The sequence below is a fragment of the Cherax quadricarinatus genome, chromosome 52 (assembly GCF_038502225.1).
Source record: "Cherax quadricarinatus isolate ZL_2023a chromosome 52, ASM3850222v1, whole genome shotgun sequence".
Taxonomy (NCBI): Eukaryota; Metazoa; Arthropoda; class Malacostraca; order Decapoda; family Parastacidae; genus Cherax; species Cherax quadricarinatus.
Window position 1 is genome coordinate 8,206,513 of NC_091343.1, and position 22,883 is coordinate 8,229,395.

General features: G+C 43.3%; 1 protein-coding gene across 1 annotated transcript in view; it reads left to right on the top strand.

The window, feature by feature from the left end:
• fid (fire dancer) overlaps window positions 1-22,883 on the top strand; it is a 638,212-nt gene that overhangs the window by 578,216 nt on the left and 37,113 nt on the right. The window contains exons 4-5 of the mRNA XM_070096032.1: window positions 798-901; window positions 7,219-7,410. Of these exons, the coding sequence (XP_069952133.1) occupies window positions 798-901; window positions 7,219-7,410 (296 nt within the window). The remainder of the gene's footprint in view (window positions 1-797; window positions 902-7,218; window positions 7,411-22,883) is intronic.

Below are 22,883 nucleotides of genomic sequence, written 5' to 3' on the forward strand. Positions count from 1 at the left end.
ATATATACCCTACGGTATAAAGAGCACCGTAGTGGAGGTTTTGGTTATCTGACCGAGGCCTTCCGCTGGTCATAGTTATAGCCTGCTAAGGACAGGCAAGAAGGCTGGTGTTTATATACTGGCGACAGGAGGTGAAGGACGGGTAGCAGACGAAGACATTGTCACTCACTGGTAGGTGGGATTCCCCAGTGGAAGTAGAAGCCAAGATGTTACAGAGTCTGATAGATTTTACCATTTATCTACAACCATTTTCATGTGTTTTTGAGCATTTAATGTTTTATATTCTTAAATGGGGCCTCTGCAACTGCCTAGCTTATTTTCCCCTAAATTTTTGTCTATATACATCAGCTCTCTAAAGTATTTACGGCAATGGTAAGCTGTATAAATTAGCTATATATAATATCCCTGTAAGGGATTTGATCAAGTAGTGAAGACGATCTCAACTTAACATAAACTAAGGAGTTGCCTTTACAAAGTAATTTTCACATACACGTATATTCATGTGCAACTGATTAATAATGTATGAATAACCTAATGTATGAACTAACCTTCCCACGTCAGCACTCTGGTCGCTTTAAATAACCTAAAGGGCATTTAAATGGAGAATTTATTTCAGATTTCACGACTCACGTGGAAGCGTGTTGTGACAGGTTGACCTCGTGTTGTGTTGTGACAGGTTGACCTCATGTTGTAACAGGTTGACCTGATGTTCTTATAACAGGTTGATCTGATGTTTTTATAACAGGTTGACCTGATGTTCTTATAACAGGTTGACCTCATGTTATTATCGTCAACAGGTTGTGGTAACGGCAAGTACCTGCACATTAACCAGCAGGTGTTCAAGGTGGGCGTTGACCGCTGCTTCAACCTCACGGGCGCCGCCAGGGACCGTGAACATGAGGTGTGTACTCTCCCATGTACACACACACATACACACACACACACCTCAGCTCTTACATTCAGCATCATACATAAAGTACAGACACAGCATAATCGCAAACAACTGACTCGTCCGTCCCCAGTAAGCGCCTTAGTGTACCAACAAAGTGATCTTGCCAGTCACGTGTGCAGCCATGATTACCAACATTGAATTCAGTTTTATATTTGCAAATCTCTTATTTCTTGTTTTTAATTTTATTTCGTTTCCCCTTGCATTTTCTTTACTCTGATCGATGCAAGTACACTGGTGCTTCATGCAAGTACACCGGTGCTTCATGCAAGTACACCGGTGCTTCATGCAAGTACACTGGTGCTTCATGCAAGTACACCGGTGCTTCATGCAAGTACACTGGTGCTTCATGCAAGTACACCGGTGCTTCATGCAAGTACACTGGTGCTTCATGCAAGTACACCGATGCTTCATGCAAGTACACTGGTGCTTCATGCAAATACACTGGTGCTTCATGCAAATGCACTGGTGCTTCATGCAAGTACACTGGTGCTTCATGCAAGTACACTGGTGCTTCATGCAAGTACACTGGTGCTTCATGCAAGTACACTGGTGCTTCATGCAAGTACACTGGTGCTTCATGCAAGTACACCGGTGCTTCATGCAAGTACACCGGTGCTTCATGCAAGTACACCGGTACTTCATGCAAGTACACTGGTGCTTCATGCAAGTACACTGGTGCTTCATGCAAGTACACCGGTACTTCATGCAAGTACACCGGTGCTTCATGCAAGTACACCGGTGCTTCATGCAAGTACACTGGTGCTTCATGCAAATACACTGGTGCTTCATGCAAATACACTGGTGCTTCATGCAAGTACACAGGTGCTTCATGCAAGTACACTGGTGCTTCATGCAAGTACACCGGTGCTTCATGCAAGTACACCGGTGCTTCATGCAAGTACACTGGTGCTTCATGCAAGTACACTGGTGCTTCATGCAAGTACACTGGTGCTTCATGCAAGTACACCGGTGCTTCATGCAAGTACACTGGTGCTTCATGCAAGTACACTGGTGCTTCATGCAAGTACACTGGTGCTTCATGCAAGTACACTGGTGCTTCATGCAAGTACACTGGTGCTTCATGCAAGTACACTGGTGCTTCATGCAAGTACACTGGTGCTTCATGCAAGTACACTGGTGCTTCATGCAAGTACACCGGTGCTTCATGCAAGTACACTGGTGCTTCATGCAAGTACACTGGTGCTTCATGCAAGTACACTGGTGCTTCATGCAAGTACACTGGTGCTTCATGCAAGTACACCGGTGCTTCATGCAAGTACACTGGTGCTTCATGCAAGTACACTGGTGCTTCATGCAAGTACACTGGTGCTTCATGCAAGTACACTGGTGCTTCATGCAAGTACACTGGTGCTTCATGCAAGTACACTGGTGCTTCATGCAAGTACACTGGTGCTTCATGCAAGTACACTGGTGCTTCATGCAAGTACACTGGTGCTTCATGCAAGTACACTGGTGCTTCATGCAAGTACACTGGTGCTTCATGCAAGTACACTGGTGCTTCATGCAAGTACACTGGTGCTTCATGCAAGTACACTGGTGCTTCATGCAAGTACACTGGTGCTTCATGCAAGTACACTGGTGCTTCATGCAAGTACACTGGTGCTTCATGCAAGTACACTGGTGCTTCATGCAAGTACACTGGTGCTTCATGCAAGTACACCGGTGCTTCATGCAAGTACACTGGTGCTTCATGCAAGAACACTGGGGCTTCATTCATGCAAGTACACTGGTGCTTCATGCAATTACACTGGTGCTTCATGCAAGTACACTGGTGCTTCATGCAAGTACACTGGTGCTTCATGCAAGTACTGGTGCTTCATGCAAGTACACACTGGTGCGTCATGCAAGTACACTGGTGCTTCATGCAAGTACACTGGTGCTTCATGCAAGTACACTGGTGCTTCATGCAAGTACACTGGTGCTTCATGCAAGTACACTGGTGCTTCATGCAAGTACACTGGTGCTTCATGCAAGTACACTGGTGCTTCATGCAAGTACACTGGTGCTTCATGCAAGTACACCGGTGCTTCATGCAAGTACACTGGTGCTTCATGCAAGTACACTGGTGCTTCATGCAAGTACACTGGTGCTTCATGCAAGTACACTGGTGCTTCATGCAAGTACACTGGTGCTTCATGCAAGTACACTGGTGCTTCATGCAAGTACACTGGTGCTTCATGCAAGTACACTGGTGCTTCATGCAAGTACACTGGTGCTTCATGCAAGTACACTGGTGCTTCATGCAAGTACACTGGTGCTTCATGCAAGTACACTGGTGCTTCATGCAAGTACACTGGTGCTTCATGCAAGTACACTGGTGCTTCATGCAAGTACACTGGTGCTTCATGCAAGTACACTGGTGCTTCATGCAAGTACACTGGTGCTTCATGCAAGTACACTGGTGCTTCATGCAAGTACACTGGTGCTTCATGCAAGTACACTGGTGCTTCATGCAAGTACACTGGTGCTTCATGCAAGTACACTGGTGCTTCATGCAAGTACACTGGTGCTTCATGCAAGTACACTGGTGCTTCATGCAAGTACACTGGTGCTTCATGCAAGTACACTGGTGCTTCATGCAAGTACACTGGTGCTTCATGCAAGTACACTGGTGCTTCATGCAAGTACACTGGTGCTTCATGCAGGTACACTGGTGCTTCATGCAAGTACACTGGTGCTTCATGCAAGTACACTGGTGCTTCATGCAAGTACACTGGTGCTTCATGCAAGTACACCGGTGCTTCATGCAAGTACACTGGTGCTTCATGCAAGTACACTGGTGCTTCATGCAAGTACACTGGTGCTTCATGCAAGTACACTGGTGCTTCATGCAAGTACACTGGTGCTTCATGCAAGTACACTGGTGCTTCATGCAAGTACACTGGTGCTTCATGCAAGTACACTGGTGCTTCATGCAAGTACACTGGTGCTTCATGCAAGTACACTGGTGCTTCATGCAAGTACACTGGTGCTTCATGCAAGTACACTGGTGCTTCATGCAAGTACACTGGTGCTTCATGCAAGTACACTGGTGCTTCATGCAAGTACACTGGTGCTTCATGCAAGTACACTGGTGCTTCATGCAAGTACACTAGTGCTTCATGCAAGTACACTGGTGCTTCATGCAAGTACACTGATGCTTCATGCAAGTACACTGGTGCTTCATGCAAGTACACTGGTGCTTCATGCAAGTACACTGGTGCTTCATGCAAGTACACTGGTGCTTCATGCAAGTACACTGGTGCTTCATGCAAGTACACTGGTGCTTCATGCAAGTACACTGGTGCTTCATGCAAGTACACTGGTGCTTCATGCAAGTACACTGGTGCTTCATGCAAGTACACTGGTGCTTCATGCAAGTACACTGGTGCTTCATGCAAGTACACTGGTGCTTCATGCAAGTACACTGGTGCTTCATGCAAGTACACTGGTGCTTCATGCAAGTACACTGGTGCTTCATGCAAGTACACTGGTGCTTCATGCAAGTACACTGGTGCTTCATGCAAGTACACTGGTGCTTCATGCAAGTACACTGGTGCTTCATGCAAGTACACTGGTGCTTCATGCAAGTACACTGGTGCTTCATGCAAGTACACTGGTGCTTCATGCAAGTACACTGGTGCTTCATGCAAGTACACTGGTGCTTCATGCAAGTACACTGGTGCTTCATGCAAGTACACTGGTGCTTCATGCAAGTACACTGGTGCTTCATGCAAGTACACTGGTGCTTCATGCAAGTACACTGGTGCTTCATGCAAGTACACTGGTGCTTCATGCAAGTACACTGGTGCTTCATGCAAGTACACTGGTGTTTCATGCAAGTACACTGGTGCTTCATGCAAGTACACTGGTGCTTCATGCAAGTACACTGGTGCTTCATGCAAGTACACTGGTGCTTCATGCAGGTACACTGGTGCTTCATGCAAGTACACTGGTGCTTCATGCAAGTACACTGGTGCTTCATGCAAGTACACTGGTGCTTCATGCAAGTACACTGGTGCTTCATGCAAGTACACCGGTGTTTCATGCAAGTACACCGGTGCTTCATGCAAGTACACTGGTGCTTCATGCAAGTACACCGGTGCTTCATGCAAGTTCACTGGTGCTTCCTGCAAGTACACTGGTGCTTCATGCAAGTACACTGGTGCTTTATGCAAGTACACTGGTGTTTCATGCAAGTACACTGGTGCTTCATGCAAGTACACTGGTGCTTCAAGCAAGTACACTGGTGCTTCATGCAAGTACACTGGTGCTTCATGCAAGTACACTGGTGCTTCATGCAAGTACACTGGTGCTTCATGCAAGTACACTGGTGCTTCATGCAAGTACACTGGTGCTTCATGCAAGTACACTGGTGCTTCATGCAAGTACACTGGTGCTTCATGCAAGTACACTGGTGCTTCATGCAAGTACACTGGTGCTTCATGCAAGTACACTGGTGCTTCATGCAAGTACACTGGTGCTTCATGCAAGTACACTGGTGCTTCATGCAAGTACACTGGTGCTTCATGCAAGTACACTGGTGCTTCATGCAAGTACACTGGTGCTTCATGCAAGTACACTGGTGCTTCATGCAAGTACACTGGTGCTTCATGCAAGTACACTGGTGCTTCATGCAAGTACACTGGTGCTTCATGCAAGTACACTGGTGCTTCATGCAAGTACACACTGATGCTTCATGCAAGTACACTGGTGCTTCATGCAAGTACACTGGTGCTTCATGCAAGTACACTGGTGCTTCATGCAAGTACACTGGTGCTTCATGCAAGTACACTGGTGCTTCATGCAAGTACACTGGTGCTTCATGCAAGTACACTGGTGCTTCATGCAAGGTACACTGGTGCTTCATGCAAGTACACTGGTGCTTCATGCACACTGGTGTCATGCAAGTACACTGGTGCTTCATGCAAATACACTGGTGCTTCATGCAGGTACACTGGTGCTTCATGCAAGTACACTGGTGCTTCATGCAAGTACACTGGTGCTTCATGCAAGTACACTGGTGCTTCATGCAAGTACACTGGTGCTTCATGCAAGTACACTGGTGCTTGGTGCAAGTACACTGGTGCTTCATGCAGGTACACTGGTGCTTCATGCAAGTACACTGGTGCTTCATGCAAGTACACTGGTGCTTCATGCAAGTACACTGGTGCTTCATGCAAGTACACTGGTGATTCATGCAAGTACACTGGTGCTTCATTCAAGTACACTGGTGCTTTATGCAAGTACACTGGTGCTTCATGCAAGTACACTGGTGCTTCATGCAAGTACACTGGTGCTTCATGCAAGTACACTGGTGCTTCATGCAAGTACACTGGTGCTTCATGCAAGTACACTGGTGCTTCATGCAAGTACACTGGTGTTTCATGCAAGTACACTGGTGCTTCATGCAAGTACACTGGTGCTTCATGCAAGTACACCGGTGTTTCATGCAAGTACACCGGTGCTTCATGCAAGTACACTGGTGCTTCATGCAAGTACACCGGTGCCTCATGCAAGTACACTGGTGCTTCATGCAAGTACACTGGTGATTCATGGAAGTACACTGGTGCTTCATGCAAGTACACTGGTGATTCATGCAAGTACACTGGTGCTTCATGCAAGTACACTGGTGCTGCATGTAGGTACGCTGGTGCTTAAAGGATTGTATGGTCCGGTGGTTAGAACATCGTGAATTTTGACTTTCTTCCCACCAGGAGCGTTAAATATTACGTGTTTGACCACGCAATCCTCCAACAACCAAGCACCCAGCCAAGCTAGGTGTGTTACTCTTGGTACGAGGACTTAAGGTGGTGAGGGTGACTCTAGGCTAATTTCATTCTTATCCCCGTTTGGTCACCCACACCACCATAAGTCCTCGGACCAAGATTAATACACCTAGAGTGGCTGGGTGCTTGGTTCTTGTATAATTGTGTGGTCCTGTGGGCTAAAGCGTCATGTGATTTTCGCTAACCACAAGGCAGAGGCAAAACGACATGGGTTCGAATCCTCGGCCAGCTGCAGTATTGTTATTATATATATATATATATATATATATATATATATATATATATATATATATATATATATATATATATATATATATATATATATATATATACATACATGCATATAGATCGTGATCGTATATTGGTGATCATGTCTGACTATACACTGACTCCATCTTGAAGTCGCTGTATGTGTTGTAGTAATAATGTTTGTCAACACACAGATCCTTGCATTAATAACTCTGCATAACACTACAGGTGATGCTGAGTGACAATCTTGCCCTACCCTTCCGTGACGAATCCTTCGACGCCGCCCTCAGCATCGCTGTCATTCACCACTTCGCCACGACTGAGAGACGGGTCCGAGCACTCAGGGAGCTGGCCAGGATTCTCAAGATTGGAGGACGACTCATGATTAGCGTGTGGGCCATGGAACAACGACACAGGAAGGTTAGTTAATTGGCTGATCTTAAAGCACATTAACTGCTAATGGGTCACCTATACACGTTTAAGAATACTTTATGTCTTATTGAATGGATTAGCTGGAGTATACATGGAGAAGGTTTCGGGGGTCTACGCCCCCGCGGCCCGGTCTGAGATCCGTGTATATACATTACAATATACACGACTTTTTTGTACCTGCCCAGACAGGAGGGTAGACAGCCTCTGGCTTTCATCGTTCCAAACAATGTTTGCCATCTACATTTTCTCGAGAATTTTTTTCACGAGCCTCATCCAGCAAGTTAAATATCACGTTAAAGAAAAATGATGCTTCATTTTCACATGTCTTGATGAATTAACTACAATTATTCTAATAATTTCACTGGTGTTTTAGTGTGAGAGGAAGTTATGTGAACCATCCCTAGTGTTAATAATGACTTAGTGTGTTATTATCTCTCTCATCAAAACAGACGCTCTGGTGGCCTGGTGGTTAACGCTCTCGCTTCACACGGTGAGGGCCTGGGTTCGATTCCCAGCCAGAGTAGAAACATTGGACGTGTTTCTTTCCACCTGTTGTCTATGTTCCCCATCAGTAAAATGGGTACCTGGGTGTTAGTCGACTGGTGTGGGTGGCATCCTGGGACACTGACCTAAGGAGGCCTGGTCACAGACCGGGCCGCGGGGGCGTTGACCCCCGGAACTCTCTCCAGATAAACTCCAGAGACGTGTTAAAATTTACAAAATGTGCGAAAACAGTAAAATTCTAAATTTGGATGTTAAGAGGTGTAGTCTATAATGACTTATAGCCACATAATGTTAACAGGCCTATGAATAGGCTTCGACTATATATGGTATTCATGATATTATTTTGTATTAATTTTTATTTGTATTTTTATTTTCAAATTTATTTTCAACATTGTCCGCGGTATTTTTGTTAATTAAAAAAAAACAGTGTGGTAAAATAAATACTGGCGAATTCCTGGAAGGAAGGCGAGGCGAGCGTTGAGGGCGAGGCGAGCGTTGAGGGCGAGGCGAGCGTTGAGGGCGAGGCGAGCGTTGAGGGCGAGGCGAGCGTTGAGGGCGAGGTGAGCGTTGAGGGCGAGGCGAGCGTTGAGGGCGAGGCGAGCGTTGAGGGCGAGGCGAGCGTTGAGGGCGAGGCGAGCGTTGAAGGCGAGGCGAGCGTTGAGGGCGAGGCGAGCGTTGAGGGCGAGGCGAGCGTTGAGGGCGAGGCGAGCGTTGAGGGCGAGGCGAGCGTTGAGGGCGAGGCGAGCGTTGAGGGCGAGGCGAGCGTTGAGGGCGAGGCGAGAGTTGAGGGCGAGGCGAGCGTTGAGGGCGAGGCGAGCGTTGAGGGCGAGGCGAGAGTTGAGGGCGAGGCGCACTTCATGAATATATTCTGTTGTAAAGTAAAAGGACACAAGTGCAACTAATGTGACATTTATTGTGGCAACGTTTCGCTCTCCAGGAACTTTGTCAAGCCATTACAAACAATACATGGACACAGAGGGTATATATAGGCTCAGAGTGAGGTGTAATACTAGTGGTAGTAGTAGTAGTAGTGATATAAGTTGTAGTAGTAGTAATAATACAATATGATAGAACAATAAACTCTCACAAGAGTAAAAGGATATAAAAGCTATAACTTGGGTAACATAAAAATAGGTTAGACAAATATTTCTATTGGAGGCTGGATAGAGAAGGTCTGTTTCAGTGTAATGTGCTTTGTGTAGTATAACAGGAGAGACTATGTGATGGCAGGGTTTACTGTTTTCAGGAGGATTCTTGCTAAGACTTCAGAGATGGTGAAGCTGCCTTTGTTTTGTTTAATTGTATTAGAAACAGCTAACAGCATATTAGTGAAGATTCCAGACACTTGCGTTTGTGGAAATTGGTTTCTTTGATTACTAATTGGGCGTCCCTGAACTTCATGAGATGATTGGTGGAATTTCGGTGATGTACACAGGCGTTGTTCAAGTTATCGTTCCTACATGCGTAAATGTGTTCATTGAGGCGGGTGTCGAGGTTTCTTGCTGTTTCACGTACGTAAATCTTGTCACAGCCTCCACAGGGTATAGTGTAAACCCCTGCGTTGACTGGTTCGTGGTGCTTGGATTTTGTTCTGGCTAGATCCTTTATTGAAGTGGTAGAAGCGATGGAGACTCTGGTGTTAGCTTGTGAAAGTACTTTAGAAACATTCAGTGCAACCTGGCTGTTGGGAAGAATTATAACTTTGTTGGGAGTGATGTTGGTGCGTGGAGAATTAATTATCTGAAGAACTCTTTTCTTACAGTCTTTGATGAAAAATGAAGGAAAATGTAAATCAGTGAAGGTTTGGTGAATGTATGTACATTCCTCGTCAAGAAACTCAGGACTACAAATTCGGCACGCTCTCAGGAAAAATACACAATAAAAAGTCACATTAGTTGCACTGGTGTCCTTTTACTTTACATATTGTCGGTAATTCTACCAACTTTATTACAAGATATTCTGTTATATACCATTGAGCCATATGACTATGTATTTTGATCTGAGCAGTGAAATTTTCTGGTGGCGATACAGGACAGAAAATACTCACAATTGTTAGTTTCCAAGTTTCTCTCACGAAGGGTACAGACATGATCCACTGACGACCCACCAAAAGACAACATTTTCCACTCTACTTACAAAATGCAGACACTATACTTCCCACCCACAAAAAAACTCAAGATCGGCCAACCGGTTTCTTCGAATCCTTTCAAATATCATTATTTATATACTGACACTCCCGAAACACTGATTTCCATTAATCCAGTCTGAGATGCACACATATACCTGAAGAATGTTCAGGCCGCTGTCACTTAATTTCAAACATTTATTCTTTATGTAATATTGACACTAACACAACATTCCTACTTCTGCAGTCTCGTTGCTGCAACATTCCCACTCCTGCAGTCTCGTTGCTGCAACATTCCCACTCCTGCAGTCTCGTTGCTGCAACATTCCCACTCCTGCAGTCTCGTTGCTGCAACATTCCCACTCCTGCAGTCTCGTTGCTGCAACATTCCCACTCCTGCAGTCTCGTTGCTGCAACATTCCCACGCCTGCAGTCTCGTTGCTGCAACATTCCCACTCCTGCAGTCTCGTTGCTGCAACATTCCCACGCCTGCAGTCTCGTTGCTGCAACATTCCCACGCCTGCAGTCTCGTTGCTGCAACATTCCCAATCCTGCAGTCTCGTTGCTGCAACATTCCCAATCCTGCAGTCTCGTTGCTGCAACATTCCCAATCCTGCAGTCTCGTTGCTGCAACATTCCCACGCCTGCGGTCTCGTTGCTGCAACATTCCCACGCCTGCAGTCTCGTTGCTGCAACATTCCCACGCCTGCAGTCTCGTTGCTGCAACATTCCCACGCCTGCAGTCTCGTTGCTGCAACATTCCCACTTCTGCAGTCTCGTTGCTGCAACATTCCCAATCCTGCAGTCTCGTTGCTGCAACATTCCCACGCCTACAGTCTCGTTGCTGCAACATTCCCACGCCTGCAGTCTCGTTGCTGCAACATTCCCAATCCTGCAGTCTCGTTGCTGCAACATTCCCACGCCTACAGTCTCGTTGCTGCAACATTCCCAAGTCTGCAGTCTCGTTGCTGCAACATTCCCACGCCTGCAGTCTCGTTGCTGCAACATTCCCAAGCCTGCAGTCTCGTTGCTGCAACATTCCCATTCCTGCAGTCTCGTTGCTGCAACATTCCCACTCCTGCAGTCTCGTTGCTGCAACATTCCCACGCCTGCAGTCTCGTTGCTGCAACATTCCCACTCCTGCGGTCTCGTTGCTGCAACATTCCCACTCCTGCAGTCTCGTTGCTGCAACATTCCCACTCCTGCAGTCTCGTTGCTGGAACATTCCCACACCTGCAGTCTCGTTGCTGCAACATTCCCCCACCTGCAGTCTCGTTGCTGCAACATTCCCAAGTCTGTAGTCTCGTTGCTGCAACATTCCCAAGTCTGTAGTCTCGTTGTTGCAACATTCACTAACTCACACTCGTACACAAGCATACCCACCATAATACTCTTGTCACTTTTCACTGTTACTTTTATACGTCGTAATATTATGTGATTTACGTTATATTTCAAAGGCTGTCTGCTGGTAGAGTCTCTCGAGTATCTAAATACATTTTCCTTTCATATCTAATCTTTTATTTCTCTACTTGTACTGATTCTCGTAACCACGCTCTCTTCTTAATTCACTCGTGTCGCGTTGTTTTAAACACGTCCATCATCTGTCTCGCACCGTGAGTGATAACCGTGCAGTCTCCTCCTGCTGCTCCGCTATAGCCTCGCCACACGTACAGCGGCCGTTGTTCTTATATTCACATATAAATCACGGAAGTGAGTCCTTATACAAAGTGGTCTCTGAGATATAAGACACTCGACAGGGGTTCAAATCCCGCTCGTTCCTTGATTTACTTGCAATCCTGTTATTACTTATATTTGCTTCTTTGTATTTCCATGTATGTTTTTATGGGATTTTGAAACTTAACCTGACCTGACTTAAACTTATGTAACTAACCTAACTTAAACCTAACCAGGGAAAGTAGTATTTGTAAGTATAGAAGAAGTGCCCAGGAGCTGGTGCTGGGAATAGCCTAAGAAAATCTGCTACATTCACAAGAGTGAACATTCTCAGGTAACATTGACTTAAGAATGCTTGACAGATGACCCGGATTGCTAGGAAACTCAAGTTGGCATCGGGAACTTTGTGAAGATTGAGTTGGGGCAACTGTTGGTGCTTCTCGCGTCTGTGTGGTGGTGGTAGTGGTGGTGGTGGTGGTGGTGGTGGTGGTGGTGGTGGTGGTGGTGGTAGTGGTGGTGGTTGTAGTAGTGGTAATGGTGGTGGTGATGGTAGTTGTGGTAATGTTGGTGGTGGTGGTGGTGGTAGTAGCAGTGGTGGTAATAGTAGTAGTGGTAGTGGTGGTTGTCGTGGTAGTGATGGTGGTGGTAGTGGTAGTAGTGGTTGTGGTGGTAGTGGTTGTGGTGGTGGTAGTAGTAGTAGTGGTGGTAGTGGTGGTGGCGGTGGTGGTTGTGATAGTGGTGGTGGTGGTAGTGGTAGTAGTGGTTGTGGTGGTAGTGGTTGTTGTCGTGGTAGTGGTGGTGGTGGTAGTGGTAGTAGTGGTTGTGGTGGTAGAGGTTGTGGTGGTGGTAGTAGTGGTGGTAGTGGTGGTAGTGGTTGTTGTCGTGGTAGTGGTGGTGGTGGTAGTAGTAGTGGTGGTAGTGGTGGTAGTGGTGGTTGTCGTGGTAGTGGTGGTGGTGGTAGTGGTAGTAGTGGTTGTGGTGGTAGTGGTTGTGGTGGTGGTAGTAGTAGTAGTGGTGGTAGTGGTGGTAGTGGTGGTGGCGGTGGTGGTTGTGATAGTGGTGGTGGTGTACTGGGGATGTTTTCTTCTTCAGGACAGAGGACAACATCTGACACAGGCCTCAGATATAGTTCTATTCAGTGGTCAAGTCTCCGCTGGTTCTCCCTACCTGGGTTTTCAAGTCAAAAATTGAATATCGCGTAATATGAAAGCCTTTCCACCAGCTATTCAGTTGTGAATGTATCTTTTCAATCGCGTTTAAAAAAGAAATCGCACTTTGTAGAGGAGTTTCATAGAGTTTATTGTACCAATGGTAATTCCAGTAGTCTCAACTGAATATATATATATATATATATATATATATATATATATATATATATATATATACAGTGGTCCCTCGTTGTTCGTAATTAATCCGTTCCTGGAGCCGTTACTATAAACGAAATTTACGATTTACGAATCAATTTTCCCCATAAGACATAATGTAAATACAATTAATCCGTTCCTGACACCCAGAAGTATTAAAACAAAAAATTTTTTTACATGAAATATACATGTAGTACATAAACAATACAATGGGAAATGATGAATGAAACATTAACAGCATAACACTTACCTTTATTGGTGATTCTTCTTAGTGTATGGGAGACTGGAGGAGGAGAGAGAGTGGATTATTTATAGTTTGGAAGGGGAATCCCCTTCCATCAACACCTCAGGTACCATTTGCTTTTCTGGGGTTGCTTCTCTTCTCTGTTTCTTAATACCACTAGGACCACCTTGAGAGTCACTGGAGTCCTGTCTCACAAAATAACTGTGGAGAGAGCTCTGTTTCTGGCGTCTCTTTAACACTTCCCTAAAATGGCCCAAGACTTTGTCACTGTACATGTTGCCAACCTGGCTTGCAACAACCTTGTTAGGGTGATGTTTCTCCATAAAGCTTTCCATCTTACCCCACATAGTAAAAATCTCTTTAATTTCTGAAGAAGGCACCTTCTTCCATCTCTCTTTCTCCTTCTCTGCAGCAAGATTCTGAGCTGCGATGTGTTGCTCTTCCTGCTGAAGCTCTTGCAGCTCCTCAGTGGTGAGCTCTTCATTGTGGTCTTCCACCAATTCTTCCACATCCTCCAAACTCACATCCAACCCCATGGAACTCCCCAGTGCCACAGTTGATTTTACAACAGACATAGGCTCATTAGGGTCAGTCCCAAATCCTTCAAAATCCCTCTTGTCGACACAATCTGGCCACAATTTTCTCCAGGCAGAGTTCAAAGTCCTGGTAGTCACTCCCTCCCAAGCCATACCTATAAGGGTTATGCAGTGGAGGATGCTGAAGTGTTCTCTCCAAAATTCCCTTAGGGTCAAGTGAGTGTCTGTGGTCACAGTCAAGCACCTGTGAAACATTGCTTTTGTGTAGAGTTTTTTAAAGTTTGCAATAACCTGCTGGCCCATGGGTTGGAGGAGAGGAGTGGTATTCGGGGGCAAGAACTTTACTGTGATGAACCCAAACTCCTCTAAAATTAGGTCATCCAAGTTTGGAGGATGAGCAGGTGCATTGTCCATTACTAGCACGCACTTGAAATCCAATTTCTTTTCCAGGAGATACTCCTTCACACTAGGGCCAAACACTTCACTGAACCACTCGACGAAAATTTCCCTCGTGACCCATGCCTTACTATTAGATTTCCAAAACACACACAATTTACTCTTCATAACATTGTTTTTCCTGAACACTCTGGGATTTTCAGAATGGTACACTAGTAATGGCTTCACTTTGAAATCCCCACTAGCATTAGCACAGAACATTAGCGTCAGCCTGTCTTTCATAGGCTTATGTCCTGGCATTGCCTTTTCCTCTTGTGTAATGAAGGTACTCTTTGGCATTTTCTTCCAAAAGAGGCCTGTTTCGTCACAATTGAACACTTGTTCAGGTTTCAGTCCTTCACTGTTTATGTACTCCTGGAATTCATGCACATATTTTTCTGCTGCCTTGTGGTCCGAACTGGCAGCCTCACCATGCCTTACCAAACTGTGTATGCCAGTACGGTTCTTAAATCTCTCAAACCAGCCTTTGCTGGCCTTAAATCCACTCACTTCACCTCTATTTGCAGGCAATTTCTTTACCAAATCTTCATGCAACTGCCTAGCCTTTTCACAAATAAACGAAGTCATAAGAGTATCTCCTGCTAATTGTTTCTCATTTATCCACACCAATAATAACTTCTCAACCTCTTCCAGTACTGGGTGAACTACGACTCGCGAGTCAACCTATGAAAAGCGAGTCCATGTTTATACGAAAATACCCCTATGATTGGCGAATTTTACGATTGCCGGGAACTACGAAAAGCGGGGGACCACTGTATATATATATATACATATATATATATATATATATATATATATATATATATATATATATATATATATATATATATATATATATATATATATATATATATATGTATATGTATATATATATATATATATATATATATATATATATATATATATATATATATATATATATATATATATATATATATATATATTAGTAGTCATAATTTCTACAGGGGGGTGTATCCGGTTTAGGGGCCTTCCACTGAGCGAGGAACTTCCGGTTTAGGCCTTCTACAGGGCGGTGTATCCGGTCTAGGACCAGCGGCTGGAGGGTCACCTTTTCACACCTAGGTGTTACTTCCGGTTTTGACCATGACCTCGCCCTCGAGACTACCTCACCCTTGACCCCCCAACCAGTACCCCCTCCCACGACCCCCCCCCTTCGCGACCCCCGCCGTCGCGCCGCGCGCCCGCCCGCGCGCCCGCCCGCGCCCTTCGCGACCCCCCGCGCCCGCGCCCGCCCACCCGCGCGCCCGCCCGCGCGCCCGCCCGCGCCCTTCGCGACCCCCGCCCGCGCCTTCTGCTGTGCCTTCTGCAGCGTCGTCCGGATCGCCCCCGCGCCTCGAATTTTTTTCCGATTTTTTTCGAATTTTTTTTTAATTTCATTTTCTTGTGCTCTCCATCTCCTCGGATCAAGTTTTTAAGGTTCCCCCTCTCACTTTCACCCCCTCATCCCCAAAAAATTTCTCGAAATCAAAGTCTCCATCTCCTCGGATCAAATTTTTTGGATCCCCCCTATGGGTTTTTCGAAATTCTCCATCTCCTTGGATCAAGGTTTTTTTTTGGATTGTCCCTCCTTCCACCCCCCCCAACCCCAAAAATTTCTTTCCCCCCTATGGGAGTTTTCGAAATTCTCCATCTCCTCAGATCAAATTTTTAAGGTTCCCCCTCTCACTTTCACCCCCCATCCCAAAATTTCTCGAAATCAAATTCTCCATCTCCTTGGATCAAGTTTTTTGGGTACCCCTCCTTTCACCCCAAATTTTCTCGACAATACCATGACTCCATCTCCTCGGATCAAGTTTTTTGGATCCCCCCTATGGGGTTTTCGAAATTCTCCATCTCCTTGGATCAAATTTTTGGATTACCCCTCCCACTTTCACCCCCAAATTTTCTCGACAATACCAAGACTCCATCTCCTCGGATCAAATTTTTTGGATTCCCCCCTATGGGGGTTTCGAAATTCTCCATCTCCTCGGAACCCCCTCCCACTTTCACCCCCACCCCAAAATTTCTCGAAATCAAAGTCTCCATCTCCTTGGATCAAATTTTTGGATTACCCCTCTCACTTTCACTCCCACCCCAAAATTTCTCGATAATACCAAGACTCCATCTCCTTGGATCAAGGTTTTTTGGATTCCCCCCTCTGGGGGTAAGCATTCAAATGAACTCCTCCTATGGGGCATGGTGCTCTCTCTTACTACAGGTCTAAACAAGTGTGACGTCAGTATTCCTCTCATTAATGTGTTTACTCGACGGTCAGTGACGTCACGCGATGACCCCCACACACACAGGCTGAATCATGACGACCCTTTTAGTTCATTAAAGTTAATAAGGGGATATAGTACCTACATCATAGGGAAAACATTTTCACTCTTAACCCAGGTGAATCCAAATAATTTCACATTTTTGTTTCGTTAATACCCACAACAATCCAACAATTTCTTTACAACACAAGTCTAGACATTTTTTCTCGTTTTAACTATTTCATCTCAGGTCACTCCCCCACGAAGTAACCTCCTCCCCACCCTCCCGAACCCTCACACTCCAACCAACATCTCACAATTTTCACTCATAACCCCCAATTTTTCTCGTTTTAACCCTTTTAGTTCATTGAAGTTAATAAGGGGACACAGTACATCAGAAAGTCACCACAACACTTATAACCACTTTTTCGATAAATTCACTAGTCACAATTTTACATATTACGAAGTTAATACGCACACACACCTCACTTTGAACACCTTCAAAACACTCTCTTAAATCATTTGAATACTCACAAAAATACCTTTATACACTTCCAAACAACACTGAAATACTCCAAAACATCATTCGAACACCCCCAAAATCACCTCTGAATACTCCCAGAACACCTACATAAGTACTCTCATAATCATTTGTACACCTTCAAAAAACACCTTTGAATACTCACATAAACACCCTTGAACACCTTCAAAACACCTTTGAATAACCTCAAAACACCTTTGAACACCTTCAAAACACCCTTGAACACCCTTGATCACCTTCAAAAAAACAACATTTGAACACACTCAAAACACCTTTGAACACCTTTGAACATTTCCAAACAACACTGAAACACTTCCAAAAACACCATTTGAGTACTCCCAAATACACCACTGAATACTAAAACACCACTGAATACACTCAAAACACCACCAAAATCACCATGAAACACTTCCAAAAAACACAATTTGAGTACTCCCAATTACACCACTGAATACTACTAAAACACCGCTGAATTCAATCAAAACACCCTTCAACACCTTCAAAACACCTTTGAACACCTTTGAACATTTCCAAAAACACTATTTGAGTACTCCTAATTACACCACTGATTACTACTAAAACACCGCTGAATTCAATCAAAACACCCTTCAACACCTTCAAACACCCTTGAACACCTTCAAAACACTCTTGAACACCTTCAAAAACACCTTTGAACATTTCCAAAACACTATTTGAGTACTCCCAATTACACCACTGATTACTACTAAAACACCGCTGAATTCAATCAAAACACCCTTCAACACCTTCAAACACCCTTGAACACCTTCAAAACACTCTTGAATACCTTCAAAAACACCTTTGAACATTTCCAATCAACACTGAAACACTTCCAAAAAAACACAATTTGAGTACTCCCAATTACACCACTGAATACTACTAAAACACCGCTGAATTCAATCAAAACACCCTTCAACACCTTCAAAACACCTTTGAACACCTTCAAAACACATTTGAACACCTTCAAAACACTCTCATAATCATTTGAACACACTCAAAACACCTTTGAATAACCTCAAAACACCTTTGAACACCTTCAAAACACCTTTGAACATTTCCAATCAACACTGAAACACTTCCAAAAAAACACAATTTGAGTACTCCCAATTACACCACTGAATACTACTAAAACACCGCTGAATTCAATCAAAACACCCTTCAACACCTTCAAAACACCTTTGAACACCTTTGAACACCTTCAAAAAAAACAACATTTGAACACACTCAAAACACCTTTGAATAACCTCAAAACACCTTTGAACACCTTCAAAACACCCTTGAACACCCTTGATCACCTTCAAAAAAACAACATTTGAACACACTCAAAACACCTTTGAACACCTTTGAACATTTCCAAACAACACTGAAACACTTCCAAAAACACCATTTGAGTACTCCCAAATACACCACTGAATACTAAAACACCACTGAATACACTCAAAACACCACCAAAATCACCATAAACTAAGATCAACACCCACATCCCACAACACCCACAATTTTTTCTCGTTTTATCTAATTTCATCAGAAAGTCACAACACCCACACCTCCCATTTTTTTTCTCGTTTTAACCCTATTAGTTCATTAAAGTTAATAAGGGGACACACTACATCAGAAAAAGTCACAAAAACAACCCACTTATAACGTCTTTTCGGTATCTCTAGTTCGACAACAACACCCACATCCCACAACACCCACATCCCACATCCCACACACACACACAGACACACACACACACACACACACATCCCTAACCTAGCCTAACCTAACCTAACTTATCCTAACCTAACCTAACCTAACCTAACCTAACCTAACCTAACCTAACCTAACCTAACCTAACCTAACCTAACCTAACCTAACTTATCCTAACCTAACCTAACCTAACCTAACCTAACCTTACCTAACTTATCCTAACCTAACCTAACCTAGCCTAACCTAACCTAACTTAACCTAACCTAACCTAACCTAACCGAACCTACCCTAACCTAACCTTACCTAACATAACCTAACCTAGCCTAACCTAACCTAACCTAACTTAACCTAACCCAACCTAACCTAACCTAACCTAGCCTAACCTAACTTAACCTAACCTAACCTAACCTAACCTACCCTAACCTAACCTAACCTAACCTATCTTAACCTTACCTAACCTAACCTAGCCGAACCTATCCTAACCTAACCTAAAATATATTGGAACACTTCCAAAATACATTAGAGTACTCCAGAATTACTTTGAACGACTCCATTTTTTTATGGATATTTCCAAATTAGTTTTGAAAACTTTATCGTAAAATCGAACATTATTTTCTTGTTGGTAAACACACTCAATGGTAGAAATATTTACTCGATTTCCGAATAGAAACACTTTCCTCGCTCTGAGAGACTCATTGTGGGTCACCCCTTCCCCCCCAACACCACTGGGTAATGCGGTTCACACCCAAGGTAGAACATAACACCTGCGTCAACTCAGGACAGACAGACGCCATGAAATGCGGGTAACATCCAAGGTAGAAAATCATCTCTTTCCAGACCAACTGTCTATCCTAACCTAACCTAACCTAACCTAACCTAATTCCTAACCTAACCTAACCTCACCTAACCGAACCTAACCTAACTCCATCAATCACCTCTATCCTAACCTAACCTAACCCAACCTAACTCCATCAAACACCTCTATCCTAACCTAACCTAACCTATCCTAACCTAACCTAACTCCATCAAACACCTCGAATACTACCTAACTTAACCTAACCTAACCTTACCTAACCTACCGAACCTAACCTAACCTAACCTAACCTATCCTAACCTGTCCTAACCTAACCTAACCTATCCTAACCTAACCTAACCTAACCTAACCTAACTTATCCTAAGCTAACCTAACCTAACTTATCCTAACCTAACCTATCCTAACCTAACCTAACCTAAAATAACGAACCTAACCTAACTTATCCTAATCTAATCTAACCTAACCTAACTTATCCTAACCTAACCTAACTTATCCTAACCTAACCTAACCTAACCTAACCTAAAATAACCTAACCTAACTTATCCTAACCTACTCACTTTACTTTGAACACCTTCAAAACACTCTCATACATCATTTGAGACCCCCTTTTCTCAATATCTCTCATCCACAACCTTTATCATCTCACTACAGAACAACCCCAAGATTACTTCGAACACTCTCATAAAGCATTTGAGTACTCACATAAACACTTTTGAACATTTCCAAACAACACTGAAGCACTTCCAAAATATCATTTTGATTACTCCCAAATAAGATTTGACAGCTCTAATTTATCTACACTTACACATTTCATTAAATTACATCTCATCCCCCCAAACTCCTCCCTCATTCTCCAGACTTTACAACATTAGCACAAAAAAAACTAACTCATACACTTATGACATGAGACATTACCATATCTAACACACTGACTAACTTTGAACCAACTCTGAACACCACTGATCTTCTTCAAAAAATGCTCTGCACATCATTTGAACACCTTCAAAAAAACACCATCAAACACCTCCGATTACTCCCAAAAAACACTACTGATTACTACCAAATCACCACTGAATACTACCAATCACCGTCAAAATCACCAGAAACTAAGTTTAACATCACCATCTAACATCCTTTTTATAGAAATCCCCTCAAATCACTATAACCAAGAACTCCCTCCCCATTTGGCGCATGAAAAAAAAAAAAGCATGAACACAAACCTAATACGCAAACACTTAGTACATGATCACCATCAACTGAAAACATATCTTGTACACACACATAATATAAGACAATCACCAACTACAATCACCCATGTTCACTTACCTCAAAATCACTAATATCACAGAAAACAATCATTTTTATAAACATTTCACACACACACACAAAAAAAAAAATCATATTTGACAATATCTAAGCGCACTCACCTCACTACCACCAACACACGATGTCTCACCTCACAGGACCGACGAGCTCACCTCCAGTGACGTCACACTCCCATTGTGTTACTTGGTGGTTGGTAACATCACACCTAACCCCCCTTGTTTCAACCTGTTGTACCCTACATTATCTAAGAACACTATATCCAAGACGATTACCAGATTTTATGATCCCCAACACCAAGATCACAGAAAACACACATTTTTATAATTATTCACACAAAAATAACGATCACCAATTCCATATCATGTTTACCGTCATCTATCAACACTAATCACCAAGATCACCAAAAAATCTAAGATCATGCATCTCAAAACTACTATGATCACTGAAAACACTTATTTTTTAAACATTCGCACAAAAATAAGACATACACAAAAATACCACAACACTTCCACCAACATCTATAACATAACATGAGCACTATAACATATCACTATCACAAAAAAAAAATAATACACAGACACCCACATATTATACATTTCAATTGCAAATTTAAGACATGAGACATACACACCAAATCTAAGACATTCACCTCCAACTAAGACATACACATTACCCTTAAAACTTCCTTCCTTATTCATTCCGTATATCTCCTAGAGCTGTTTTAACCCCGACGGATCCACCACGACGTAGGAGCCAGAGTGTAGTAGGTGGTGTTGGAGTGGTGATGGTTCCTCTGGCTCCTACGTCGTGATGGAACCGTCGGGGTTAAAACAGCTCTAGGAGATATACGGAAAGAATAAGGAAGGAAGTTTTAAGGGTGATGTGTATGTCTTAGTTGGAGGTGAATGTCTTAGATTTGGTGTGTATGTCTCATGTCTTAAATTTGCAATTGAAATGTATAATATGTGGGTGTCTGTGTATTATTTTTTTTTTTTGTGATAGTGATATGTTATAGTGCTCATGTTATGTTATAGATGTTGGTGGAAGTGTTGTGGTATTTTTGTGTATGTCTTATTTTTGTGCGAATGTTTAAAAAATAAGTGTTTTCAGTGATCATAGTAGTTTTGAGATGCATGATCTTAGATTTTTTGGTGATCTTGGTGATTAGTGTTGATAGATGACGGTAAACATGATATGGAATTGGTGATCGTGATTTTTGTGTGAATAATTATAAAAATGTGTGTTTTCTGTGATCTTGGTGTTGGGGATCATAAAATCTGGTAATCGTCTTGGATATAGTGTTCTTAGATAATGTAGGGTACAACAGGTTGAAACAAGGGGGGTTAGGTGTGATGTTACCAACCACCAAGTAACACAATGGGAGTGTGACGTCACTGGAGGTGAGCTCGTCGGTCCTGTGAGGTGAGACATCGTGTGTTGGTGGTAGTGAGGTGAGTGCGCTTAGATATTGTCAAATATGATTTTTTTTTTTGTGTGTGTGTGTGAAATGTTTATAAAAATGATTGTTTTCTGTGATATTAGTGATTTTGAGGTAAGTGAACATGGGTGATTGTAGTTGGTGATTGTCTTATATTATGTGTGTGTACAAGATATGTTTTCAGTTGATGGTGATCATGTACTAAGTGTTTGCGTATTAGGTTTGTGTTCATGCTTTTTTTTTTTCATGCGCCAAATGGGGAGGGAGTTCTTGGTTATAGTGATTTGAGGGGATTTCTATAAAAAGGATGTTAGATGGTGATGTTAAACTTAGTTTCTGGTGATTTTGACGGTGATTGGTAGTATTCAGTGGTGATTTGGTAGTAATCAGTAGTGTTTTTTGGGAGTATTCGGAGGTGTTTGATGGTGTTTTTTTGAAGGTGTTCAAATGATGTGCAGAGCATTTTTTGAA